Raw genomic sequence first — 13907 nt, 5'->3', positions numbered from 1 at the left:
AACCAATCAATTATAGTCAAAGGACAGTTCTTAATTTTTAAATCTTCTGAAAATAGTATAGACATTACCATAGATTAGGGCCAAATTTTGGTACTGTTTTTCAGCATTCAAGGTTTGAAGGCCCAGGTCTGAGCTGCCGGATGCGAGGGTGTCATGGACACACGGCATGCTGCCTTGGCAGGTTTTTCTTAGCTCCTCCACCACATCAGGACTGAAGCCTTCATACAACTCTTTGGAAGAGACTGGTTCAAGTGGAACCAGTGGAGAGGAAGAAAACAGCAGGCTCTCTGGTTGTGGGACTGTCCCTAGACACAAATAAGTCAAATGTAATACACGTAAAGCTCTTGTTTTTGTTTGAATGTGCCAATTTATGTAAGTAATTGCATGTTTTTTAATAAAAAATACCAGTTGAAGAAAAATATATGAGCGATAACTTTGCAAGGGGATACAGTTAGAGGTGAGCTTACCTCCCATAAGGTAGACTATGAGACATCAGTTAAAGGGATAGACCCATCCTATAATCAGGATCAGTATAAATTCAATATGGGACAAATTTACTGATTAAAATATTGAGGGAGAAAATATAACCAGTTCGATCAGATCCAAAAGGAAATGGTCAATTCAATGTAGATTGACATACCATAAACAGAGACACAGTAGCTACAGTTCCATGCTATGTTTTGTAAGGTTAGTGTTAAATATAGAAATTATGCTCAACATTGCAACTCTACTGCTGGATTTGGTGACCAAACTCAAAAAGGCCATTATAATATGTGCATTTAAAGTTTGAATAAAAAGCAGCTGTAACAACAATGCATAAATTGAGCTATATAGCGGCAATCAATGTATTATTTTCCATCAGGGCAGCAAAATATTTGGTGCAGAGTTTTAACATATTTTTTATGTCTAATATTATTACAATGTGGGTTCCCTCCGGGTACTCCGGCTTCCTCCCACCTCCAAAGACATGCACCTGGGGATAGGTTGATTGGCAACACTAAATTGGCCCTAGTGTGTGAATGTGAGTGTGAATGTTGTCTGTATATCTGTGTTGGCCCTGCGATGAGGTGGCGACTTGTCCAGGGTGTACTCCGCCTTCCGCCCGAATGCAGCTGAGATAGGCTCTAGCACCCCCGCGACCCCGAACGGGACAAGTGGTAGAAAATGGATGGATGGACTATTACAATAAAGGAGAACGATGTTTGGTATAGATATCGGCAGATATTGTGCATCCCTAATTAGTTTAACTGCTCATACTTGTCTTTTGAATCAATAAAAAGAACAAAGGCTTATAAGGCTTAAAATCATAATCCATCCATTTTCTAAAATCATAATCAATTGAATGTATGTGTCGACATTTACTTACAAGACAGCCCAAATTGATGCAACTTTTCTTCCGATGGTGGGTTGAAATCATGCGAGGACATGAGCCTGCCATCAGACATAAGGAAGTCATCTGAGCGGTTAGAACTCCAGAGGCCCATTAGACCCACAGTTCGGTTGTAAAAGGTCTGGGGAACTTCCACCATAGCTGCCAACTGTTTGTGGCCTTCCACACGCCACACAAGCACATGCAGACCACCAGCGTACACAGCTGCACAACGATCCACTGAGATACAGCGTACAGCAAAGTCTCTCTCCCCTATGTGCACTACACCTGAAAAAAGGTTTACCATACACAAATGTTTATCTATTTCCTGAAAGAGATAAGCCGTAAAGGCTGGATCTAATGTGTGCTGTTATTTACCAATAGTGATGAATACTTCAGCTTCATCAACAAACACCCGCAGTCCTTTTCCTTTCTCTGCACATCTCCATTCAACCTGTAAGAAATGGCCACACATAGTTTACATGTGATCAGGTTTTGTATACTGGGACTTATCACAGCAACCTGACCCTCAATGTCAGACCTATTTATTGGTTAATGGACCAAAAAGGAACATAAACTTCTCAGCGGGTCTTGAGTCCTAATGAGACATTGGATTTGATAAGGATTTTTTGTCACTTTTCTCCAGCGAGTGAACATCTGTGATCTACAAACCCCGTTTCCATATGAGTTGGGAAATTGTGTTAGATGTAAATATAAACAGAATACAATGATTTGCAAATCCTTTTCAACCCATATTCAGTTGAATGCACTACAAAGACAAGATATTTGATATTCAAACTCATAAACTGTTTTTTTTTTTGCAAATAATAATTAACTAAGAATTTCATGGCTGCAACACGTGCCAAAGTAGTTGGGAAAGGGCATATTCACCACTGTGTTACATGGCCTTTCCTTTTAACAACACTCAGTAAACGTTTGGGAACTGAGGAGACACATTTTTTAAGGTTCTCAGGTGGAATTCTTTCCCATTCTTGCTTGATGTACAGCTTAAGTTGTTCAACAGTCCAGGGGTCTCCGTTGTGGTATTTTAGGCTTCATAATGCGCCACACATTTTCAATGGGAGACAGGTCTGGACTACATGCAGGCCAGTCTAGTACCCGCACTCTTTTACTATGAAGCCACGTTGATGTAACACGTGGCTTGGCATTGTCTTGCTGAAATAAGCAGGGGCGTCCATGGTAACGTTGCTTGGATGACAACATATGTTGCTCCAAAACCTGTATGTACCTTTCAGCATTAATGGCGCCTTCACAGATGTGTAAGTTACCCAAGTCTTGGGCACTAATTCACCCCCATACCATCACAGATGCTGGCTTTTCAACTTTGCGCCTATAACAATGCGGATGGTTCTTTTCCTCTTTGGTCCGGAGGACACAACGTCCACAGTTTCCAAAAACAATTTGAAATGTGGACTCGTCAGACCACAGAACACTTTTCCACTTTGCATCAGTCCATCTTAGATGAGCTCAGGCCCAGCGAAGCCGACGACGTTTCTGGGTGTTGTTGATAAAAGTTTTTCACCTTGCATAGGAGAGTTTTAACTTGCACTTACAGATGTAGCGACCAACTTTAGTTACTGACAGTGGGTTTCTGAAGTGTTCCTGAGCCCATGTGGTGATATCCTTTACACACTGATGTCGCTTGTTGATGCAGGACAGCCTGAGGGATGGAAAGTCACGGGCGTAGCTGCTTACGTGCAGTGATTTTCCAGATTCTCTGAACCCTTTGATGATATTACGGACCGTAGATGGTGAAATCCCTAAATTCTTTGCAATAGCTGGTTGAGAAAGGTTTTTCTTAAAGGCCTACTGAAATGCGATTTTCTTATTTAAACGGGGATAGCAGGTCCATTCTATGTGTCATACTTGATCATTTCGCGATATTGCCATATTTTTGCTGAAAGGATTTAGTAGAAAACATCGACGATAAAGTTTGCAACTTTTGGTCGCTGATAAAAAAGCCTTGTCTGTACCGGAAGTAGTGTAAAGTCACAGGTTGTGGAGCGCCTCACATCAGCACATTGTTTACAATCATGGCCACCAGCAGCGAGAGCGATTCGGACCGAGAAAGCGACGATTTCCCCATTAATTTGAGCGAGGATGAAAGATTTGTGAGAGTGAAGGACTAGAGGGCAGTGGAAGCGATTCAGATAGGGAAGATGCTGTAAGAGGCGGGTGCGACCTGATATTCAACTGGGAATGACTAAAACAGTAAATAAACACGAGACATATATATACTCTATTAGCCACAACACAACCAGGCTTATATTTAATATGCCACAAATTAATCCCGCATAACAAACACCTCCCCCCTCCCGTCCATATAACCCGCCAATACAAATCAAACACCCGCACAACACACTCAATCCCACAGCCCAAAGTACCGTTCACCTCCCCAAAGTTCATACAGCACATATATTTCCCCAAAGTCCCCAAAGCTACGTACGTGACATGCACATAGCGGCACGCACGTACGGGCAAGCGATCAAATGTTTGGAAGCCGCAGCTGCGTACTCACGGTACCGCGTCTGCGTATCCAACTCAAAGTCCTCCTGGTAAGAGTCTCTGTTGTCCCAGTTCTCCACAGGCCAATGGTAAAGCTTGACTGTCATCTTTCGGGAATGTAAACAATGAAACATCGGCTGTGTTTGTGTTGCTGCAGCCGGCTGAAATACACCGCTTCCCACCTACAGCTTTCTTCTTTGCTGTCTCCATTGTTCATTGAACAAATTGCAAAAGATTAACCAACACAGATGTCCAGAATACTGTGGAATTTTGCGATGAAAACAGACGACTTAATAGCTGGCCACAATGCTGTCCCAAAATGTCCTCTACAATCTGTGACGTCACACGCAGGCATCATCATACCAAGACGTTTTCAGCAGGATATTTCGCGCGAAATTTAAAATTGCACTTTAGTAAGCTAACCGTGCCGTATTGGCATGTGTTGCAATGTTAAGATTTCATCATTGATATATAAACTATCAGACTGCGTGGTCGGTAGTAGTGGGTTTCAGTAGGCCTTTAAACTGTTCAACAATTTGCTCACGCATTTGTTGACAAAGTGGTGACCCTCGCCCCATCCTTGTTTGTGAATGACTGAGCATTTCATGGAATCTACTTTTATACCCAATCATGGCACCCACCTGTTCCCAATTTGCCTGTTCCCCTGTGGGATGTTCCAAATAAGTGTTTGATGAGCATTCCTCAACTTTATCAGTATTTATTGCCACCTTCCCCAACTTCTTTGTCACGTGTTGCTGGCATCAAATTCTAAAGTTAATGATTATTTGCAAAAAAAAAAAATGTTTATCAGTTTGAACATCAAATATGTTGTCTTTGTAGCATATTCAACTGAATATGGGTTGAAAATGATTTGCAAATCATTGTATTCCGTTTATATTTACATCTAACACAATTTCCCAACTCATATGGAAACGGGGTTTGTACTAGTTTTTATCATTTTTGTGTTCAGCAGAATTATTTACTTACATTTTGTTCAGTTCTATTCCATTTATTGATAAGTTGACGAAATTAAAACTGTGGCCCTGCGTTATTTTGCTTGCTTCCAGAGGCTTTTATTTTTTAGAAGAGAACCTTTTAATTTCCATATTTGCACTTGTGATTATCATCTACATTTGGGTCCACTTTTCTATTCTGCTCCATCTACAGGAGTCCACCTCTTGTTGTACCAGTCTTAACATGCAGTATACTTAGGCCCCAGGACCGGATTGTTTTGCAATGGGAATTGAATTTCCATGAGTTTATCATATATATGAGTTTGGTAATACATAGAAACAATTTTTAATAACAAGAAAACCACCAACAGCAGCTGAAACAGACCCCTTTGGTTTAAAGAACAACAACAATATTAGCTGATGTATATGATCGGAAAACTGTTGTTTGTATATACTGAGTCACTTCTTCCTGTTGCTAAGGCTAGGATGACATACAGTACTGTTTGTAAAAAAGAAACATATTTTGAGAAGTAATTTTGAGAGAAAGATCCCACACATAACTCAAACCTTTTCTACAGAAAGGTTTGCAAAAGATGAAGACGAAAAAATACAACTCTGCACAAGAAAGAATAAGAACTCATGAATACAGTGGATTGATACACACATTTTTGTTTTCACTTTTTCATACACGTAAGCGCACTGACCTTGCCAATGCCCTGGTAGAAGGCAGCCATGCGCACCACCACTGGTAAGTCAATGTTCCCTTGTGTGTTTGTGTGTAACCTCTCAGTCTGTCCTTGCAAAGTGAAGATATTAGATCCAGTGTTGGAAGACAGCCGCACAATCACAAACTCTCCTAGGGCCTTGAAGGAGTATTCTGTCCCATCAAAGGTGATGAAGTGGAGGCTGCCATACACCATTGCTGCAACATATAATTGATTTTAAAGTCAAGCAAATTAATTAGCAAGATTCAAATCCATTCATCCATCTTTTCGGCCCTTTTTCATTGAGGAAACAGTTCCAGTAAGGAAGTCCAGAGTTCCCTGACTCTGGCCACCTCCTCCAATTCCAAGGTTCGAGGTCCAGTTTTTGGTTTCTTCCTCGTTAGGCATGCTTGTAAAACCTTACCAGGGAGGCGTCTGGAAAGCATCCAAACTAGAGCTTGCGAACATAGGTGAAGGTAGGAACATAGAAAAGAGAGACCACCACCCCAAGTCTGCCAATTCAGAGGTACTGTCCCTAAATTGAAATGGAAAAATGTGTCAACCATGACAGTCCTGCAATATCCATCGCCTGGATGTATTCTGGGTGAATCTCATCCATCCCAGCACTTTGAAACAGATTACTTTTATCACTACCTCAGATACCTACAGCGCTTCCGTAAAGTATTCACAGCGCTTCACTTTTTCCACCTGTTATGTTACGACCTCATTCCAAAATGGAATAAAGTCATTTTTGTCCTGAAAATTCTGCAAACAATACCTCATTATGACATGTGAAAATGTGTTTTAAAATTGTTTTTGCAAATGTATAAAACAATAGGAAACTAAAAAAAATCACATGTACATAAGTATCACAGCATTTGCTCATTACTTTGTTGATGCACAACTGGCAGCAATTACACTCAAGTCTTTTTGAATACGATGCCACAAGTTTGGCACACCTATCTTTGGGCAGTTTCGCCCATTCCTCTTTGCCCATTCCTCTTTGCAGCACCTCTCAAACTCCATCAGGTTGGATGGGAAGCGTTGATTTTAATCCAGGATGTCTCTGTTCATTGCTGTATTCAACTTAGTCTAGTTAGGGAGGTGACCAAGAACCCGATGGTCACTCTGTCAGAGCTACAGCATTCCTCTGTAGAGTGAGGAGAACCTTCCAGAAGGACAACCATCTCTGCGACAATCCACCAATTAGGCCTGTATGGTAGAATGGCCAGACGTAAACCATTCTTTCGTGAAAAGAAACACAATTATCTGGTCTGATGAGACAAAGATTTAACTGTTTGGCATGAATGACATATTTGGAGGAAACCAGGCACCGCTCATCACCAGGCCAATACCATCCCTACAATGAACCATGGTGGTGGCAGCATCGTGCCGTGGGGGTGTTTTTCAGCTAGGACACAAGTCAGGATAGAGAAAAAGATGAATACAGAAATGTACAGAGACATTCTGGATGAAAACCAATGGTTCCCATCCAACCTGATGGAGCTTGAGAAGTGCTGCAAAGAGGAATGGGCAAAACTGCCCAAAGATAGGTGTGCCAAGCTTGTGGCATCATATTCAAAAAGACTTGAGGCTGTAAATTCTGCTAAAGGTGCATCAACAAAGGATTGAGCAAAGGCTGTGAATACATATAATTTTATTTTAGTTTTTAATTTTTCTATAAATTTGCCCTTAAATAGAAACAAAAAAAACTTTTCACATTGTCATTATGGCATATTGGCTATAGAATTTTTACAACAAAAATGAATGTGTTTCATTTTGGAATAAGGCCGTAGTATAACAAAATGTGGAAAAAGTGAAGTGCTGTAAATACTTTCCGGATGCACTGTACATAAGTATTCATTCCACCGACCAACTACAGGTATGCCCAGTCGATGTGAGCCGGCTGTAACATGTGTGGCCAAGCCACTGTTCATCTTTCTGGGGCCAGTTTGCCAGAACATCTTTGAGGCCAATTGAATTACTTTTTTTGCTTTGGCCTAACAAATCTCTTCCCATACTCATGTTTGCTTCAGCAACTACCAGCTGCATGTCATTTATTATGATGATAGAACTGCAAAGTCGATTACAGCCTTGCAGCCCATGGTGTCTTGGTGCTAGGTGCACTTATGATCATTCTTATACTCAAAGATTTATTCGGGGAAAAACGTGGCTTGCACAGAAGTCCAATAGCATAACATTGCCGACTCTCAGATCCTCCCAATCACGCACCTCCAAGTTTCACTGTTACACATTGCTAGCATGGATCTTTGGACCCAAAATCGTCTTACAACCTTCTCATTCAAGGGGTACTCCACCAATGTATAGGCAACAAGTCTGGGTATAGTAATAAGCGCACACCCACTTGACGCATTTCTCCAGCAGTAACTCTATAGTATAGAATAAAGTCCAACCCATCTTGTGAAATTTGGTTCTGGAACTCAAACTGACTATACCTAGTCTGAACCGTTTTATCTCACCCACCCGCTTAGATTACTTCCGCACCAGAGAGGTGACGTTCCATGTCCATGGAACTCTACCCCCTTGACCATGTGATGGTGGTGGTTCATAGACGAGGATTTAAATACTATTGGAATATACGTTCTTGTTGGCGAGTATATACTGTGCATCTGATATAATAATGAGGTGTAGTTTTATCATAAATCTCTACATGTGTAGTTTCATCATAATTACTCTGATCGCCTGGGTTTGTCTGTTCGTTAAGGGGCGCCACCCATGTGGCAACGCATCAGCCTCCAGTCCTGTTGGACATGTTGACTGTGAACAAATCTCGTTGTACTTTTTGAGTGCAATGAAAACTAAAGCTCAAACTCAAAAGGTTAAGAGCTGTTTTTATAAAACTTGCAGGAAATGGAATAAGGAACATGTGAGTAGATTTTGGGGGTGATCCGCATCACTGTCACCATGTTCCGCCCCATGTTTTACCCTGTAGCGGCATGCTGCCATTCTTCGTGTCACCGTTTAGCCCTTACATTGCTCATTGTATTGCTCAGTGCTTTATTGTGTGTCTTTTCTGTGTTTTCATCGACAACATTTTCAAAATTTTGCTCACTTAATTTAGTTCTAAGAAAAAAATACCGCCCAAGCGTAGCACGGACAAACTCTGACCCAGTTGAAAAGCTGTTGCTCGTTTGGACACATAGCGAGCAGCCTCGGCGAGGCATTTAGTGCATGTCGACTTGTTGTCAGCCATGGGTAGTTTGAGAGATTCAAAAAGCAAACCGGCATCCACAGTGTGTTAGACACACATAGGCTGCTAGCTATTAGCTTTACCAAGGATTTTGTAAAGCAGGATTTTATCCATGAAGTGTGTGGACAAGATAAAGTTTATTTTATTTAGTTAGTTAGCAACACATCTCAAAAAGTTGGTGGGGTAAAGGACCATGTAATTCGAATAAGGATGTGACCCGAATCACTGTCTGGTTTCAGGATTATTGAAAATGATTCTTTATTATTGAGATATAGGGCCTGGCAGAGGTTTGTGCTCTCCAAGTGATTTTTTGTTAACATTTCCACAGTTAATGTGTGAGTTTTGTGACAGGTTTATTTTTCTGTATAAAGAAAACCCCTTACCGATTCCCTTTGTTGCCCTGTTGGCTGGCTTGCTGCCATCTTGACGAACCCAATTGTAGCCATTGCAACGGTCCAGGGGGCGCTTGCTGAGATAATGGTGGCAGAGGGGAGACTCAATGCAACACCATTGGAAAGGTAAGAGATCTTCATCTGAAAAGAGGGGGGAGGTAAGATGAAATAACATGAAAAAGAACAGTGATTCGCACAAATGAACAGTCGGGGTTTGCTGCATTAGGACTCATAGACAGTTTCATATCCTTACATTATTACAGTTTTAAATCAGTACCTGGCGCATAAATTATATGAACACAATGTAAATGTAATCATATATATTGGTTCAAAATACATTTGATTGTCAATTTTGTTTGAATATCCAGTGAAATAACACACAATAAAGTCACGTGTATTACCAATATGCTTTTGGTTTCTTCGACTTGTGAAGTAGCGTTCATTGTAACCTGCCAGCAGAGGTCCCTCTGGATCATATACACATCTTTTTCCTGATTCTTTGTGGGACAAAATTGACTTGAAGATGTGGCCCCCTGTACCAACCCATCTCTGACCCCTCAAAGTCGTCAACTTTTCTCCATAGTCAGCAGTATCCTGCAAGAAGGACAAGTCTTCCAGAGCCTGAGTGCGAGCACAAGGACACGAGGGTAGGCCTTCAGTCCATTCAGCAGGTTCAGGCTCCTTCATTGCCCATGACTGGCACATCAGTCCTGGGTCCGCATAAGACTTGTCGATTTCATTGAAATCATACACAAATTGGCCTAACTTTCCCAAAGGCCCTTTCACTTGCTGTGGTCTGTATCGCCCGCCTGGACCAAACAGGTTTTCTGGGGGCATAGTGGTCTCTATGTGGATGTTTTTTCCATCTGTATAGCCAATGAGAGCCTCAAGATTTTCTCTCTGTCCGGGACCCCAATTCATGTCCCCATATTGTAGGAGGGCAAAGGAGCGGGCTCCATCCGTAGTAAGAATGCATTGGAATGTGTTAGTCTGAAAATAATACACAATATGTTAGTTAATGCATGTATTTAATTGATTTATGACTTTTTATGGCTGTGCAGTGTACATCAACATTGTAAGTACAGGGTTCGTAGGCATGACAAAACAATTAGTAACAAGCTTTAGTGCTTCTGTTGAAACATGCCTCAAGGGGGCGCTTAAGTTCAACCAATGTCTACAGTAGGCTACTGTGCAGTAAGCTACTAAACTAGTAACACCTTCTTTTCTAGTATTAAATTTATATTTTATCATAACACTAAAACTAATAATTTATTACATCAGAAAAAATATATATTGATTATATTTGAGTGACTTAAGTGTATTAAAATGTGATATAATCCTTGAAATAATGATATTGTTATTATTCTCTGTTATGTTTTTGTTCATTTTATGTATCTAACTGTATAATGTTTATTATGCAAAGGAATATGCAAAAACTACTTGACCAATTTTTAGGAAACTGTGCAAAGCAAGGAATAACCTATTCAACTTTTACATGTTTAAGTCTTTTTAATGGCTAACAAATATTAATTTATTCGTCAATATGAAAAAATGCTAACGTTATTGCTGATAACTCACTAACATTACCATCCATCCATCCATTGTCTACCGCTTGTCCCTTTCGGAGTTGCGGAGGGTGCTGGAGCCTATCTCAGCTGCAGTCGGGCAGTAGGCGGGGTACACCCTGGACAAGTCACCACCTCATCGCAGGGCCAACACAGATAGACAGACAACATTCACACTCACATTCACACACTAGGGCCAATTTAGTGTTGCCAATCAACCTATCCCCAGGTGCATGTCTTTGGAAGTGGGGGGAAGCCGGAGTACTCGGAGGGAACCCACGCAGTAACGGGGAGAACATGCAAACTCCACACAGAAAGATCCCCAGCCCAGGATCGAACCCAGGACCTTCGTATTGTGAGGCACACGCACTAACCCCTGTTCCACCGTGCTGCCCCACTAACATTACTGTACAGGTAATCATTTAGTATGGATCAAACACAATTCGACCCTCAAAAGCTGCTGTATATATATATATATATATATATATATATATATATATATATATATATATATATATATATATATATATATATATATATATATATATATATATATATATACATACGGTATATACATTGTCTTTATATTCCAGCGAGTTAATCCGTTTTGTCATTTAACATCAATTAACATTGATGTTCATCAACATTTAACATTGTCACATTATCGATGGGAAAATTCATTTTTAGACAATATGATTTGCCTGAGCGGCTAGGAGACACAGAGAGTAACAAGCGGTATAAAATGGATTAGAAAGGAAAGATACAATTTAAAAAAATAATAATAATAAATAAATAAATAAATAAATAAATAAATAAATAAATAAATTGAAACACTTTATTTTTTAACTTGGGATTTCCCGCGGGCCGTAGTTTGGGGACCCCTGATTTACAGGGTAACTCAGAGCCTGCAGCCATATATGTTAATAACTGCGAGTGAACTACTGACATCATTTAGAGAGCAAATGAACATGTATCAAATTGTCAAAATATTTTACATTTAATGTAAATACATTTTGAGTTAGAAAACTATCGTTTAAACTTAATTTGAACCAGTTACAGTACATGTACACAAATGAGTGACGTACTACCATGAAGGATTGAGCAACAGTAGCGATGTAACAGTATTGCTTGGATGTTACTGACGTCACGTCCGGCTCACATCCTGTTCATTAAATATGCATGGTGGTCAAGCTAGCTCTGTTTTCAATGGGTACATGGCGCCATTTAGCCTTTCTTGATAAAAAAATGCTTTATGCTTGCGTTGTTTTCGGCTGCACGAATCGTTTAAATTGCGAAAAGGATGAACGTTTCTTCATTGGTCCTGGAGAGGTTATCAAAAAGGGCAGAAAGTGCAAGATTTTACGAAACAACAACGAGAAAAGCATGCAGCTCACACTCCAGTCTAAGGGAGCAGAGTTGAAGAATGCATGAGTTTGCAGTGATCACTTCATTAAATGTTTATTTGATATACTTTGAACTTTTATTACTTCCCATTTGAGTATTATCTTGATATTATTTGTATTTCTAAAACACATGTTTGCTACAAGTGTTTCGAAAAGCACCAACTCGGCGAGTCTAAATAAAAGAAAGCAAATGTGAGCAAAATCTAAAAAAGTTAAGCTTTTACCAAAGGCAGCAATCATAAATGAAGCTTCCAGCACATACACAATGTTGACATCTGAAGTTATATTATGATAAAGACGAGGAAAATACGCAACTGGTAAACAGCACGTGCAACAATAACAAATATGTTTATAGACGCTAAGTTAAATCATGAAATGCAACCTTAACCGAGCATAAACGATGCATATTTATCCGAGAGAGTCTTGATAACAAATTCCTTAACCCAGTCACACACAAAAAAGTTGTAGACCTCCATGCTTTTCTAGGTTTCCATCTTTTTGTCGTGTAAAATGGCGTCTGGAGCACAATAGTTTGATATGTCTGGGAAGGCGACCAAAATATAATCTTTAATATTACTCAACAAATCTTATTTTGATAAAATATAGGGATATATTCTATTGCATAGGTTGCATTTTTGCTCGTATCTGCTTTTTACAGGACGATTTAAGCCTCTTTTGTACTCGGATAGTTTGCGCACTGTTTGCTGTACAACACCCATCTTGGCTTTGTTGACCACCACCGGTTTTCACTTCCGGGAAGAAGTCACAAATCGGAATACAAGCAGTTGTAGATACCGCTATTATGCGGTTTCAGAGTTTTATCAATAATGTTGTGACGGTATCAAACGAAAACTTGGTGACCATAGTTTTTTTTCTAACAATTTTGCTTTAGCGGGTCTGAAAATAAAGTGCATCTCCCAGAATACTCTGCGCAGTTAAAATGTGAGTTAACTTTTCTAAGAACCTGTATTTTCCAAAATGTCCACTGCAGTGGACACCTCTTCTTAGAAAGTAAAAGTTGACAGATACAGCGGATGTTCCCGCACAATTCTTTGCACATAAAATTACATGTTTGTAGAAATAAATATCCATCCATCCATCCATTTTCTACCGCTTATTCCCTGTGATTTAAAGATTTAGTTTACATAGTAAGTGTGTTTATTCCTGCCACTTAGTTCTGCCTACTGTGACTTTTTTTTTTTTTTTGGGGGGGGGAGGCATATATCATAATAATATCATATCGTACCGTGAGATTTTGATATTGTTACATCTGTAGACTACAGTGGTGTGACAATATACCACCACTTTACCTAACAGAATATGCATTTAAAATATTTTGCAGGACTAAAAGTGCATTAAATTTTAATGTTAAAATACATCACTTTTGGAATTTTTTAAGGACGCTAAGAGTAGGGGTTCTTAAAAGAGTTCTTAAAAGAGTCAAAATACAGAGAGGTCTCTTTTATCTGTAAAATAGAAGAATTTTGGGACCATCTGGGCCCTCATATTGGGAGACCAAGAACCTCATTGTAACACTGATGGGGCTCCAGCATTCCTCTGTGGAGATGGGAGAACTTTCCAGAAGGAAAACCATGTTTGTTACCTTTTACGAATCAAAGTAGAGTGACTCAGACAAAAGCTATTACTAAGAAAAATGCACGATGGCCTCTTGTAGGTGGACAAAATGCACTTCAAGCTCTTTCGAATTCATTCCAAATTCTCTGTTATGATGAAACCAGCATTGGACATTTTGATCCGAATGTCAAGCATCATGTGTGCAGGAA

General features: G+C 39.9%; 1 protein-coding gene across 1 annotated transcript in view; it reads right to left on the bottom strand.

Moving 5' to 3' along the window:
- Nucleotides 1-13907, bottom strand: part of si:ch73-105b23.6 (mucin-like protein) — a 53267-nt gene that overhangs the window by 17034 nt on the left and 22326 nt on the right. Inside the window, exons 9-14 of the mRNA XM_062057877.1 lie at nt 9557-10145; nt 9147-9296; nt 5553-5770; nt 1748-1823; nt 1367-1657; nt 69-305 (exon numbers count right to left, since the gene is read on the bottom strand). Of these exons, the coding sequence (XP_061913861.1) occupies nt 69-305; nt 1367-1657; nt 1748-1823; nt 5553-5770; nt 9147-9296; nt 9557-10145 (1561 nt within the window). The remainder of the gene's footprint in view (nt 1-68; nt 306-1366; nt 1658-1747; nt 1824-5552; nt 5771-9146; nt 9297-9556; nt 10146-13907) is intronic.

The sequence above is a fragment of the Entelurus aequoreus genome, linkage group LG09 (genome assembly GCF_033978785.1).
Source record: "Entelurus aequoreus isolate RoL-2023_Sb linkage group LG09, RoL_Eaeq_v1.1, whole genome shotgun sequence".
NCBI classification, from domain to species: Eukaryota; Metazoa; Chordata; class Actinopteri; order Syngnathiformes; family Syngnathidae; genus Entelurus; species Entelurus aequoreus.
The sequence above is the reverse complement of the archived record's forward strand: the minus strand, read 5'-3'. Positions and strand labels throughout refer to the sequence as shown.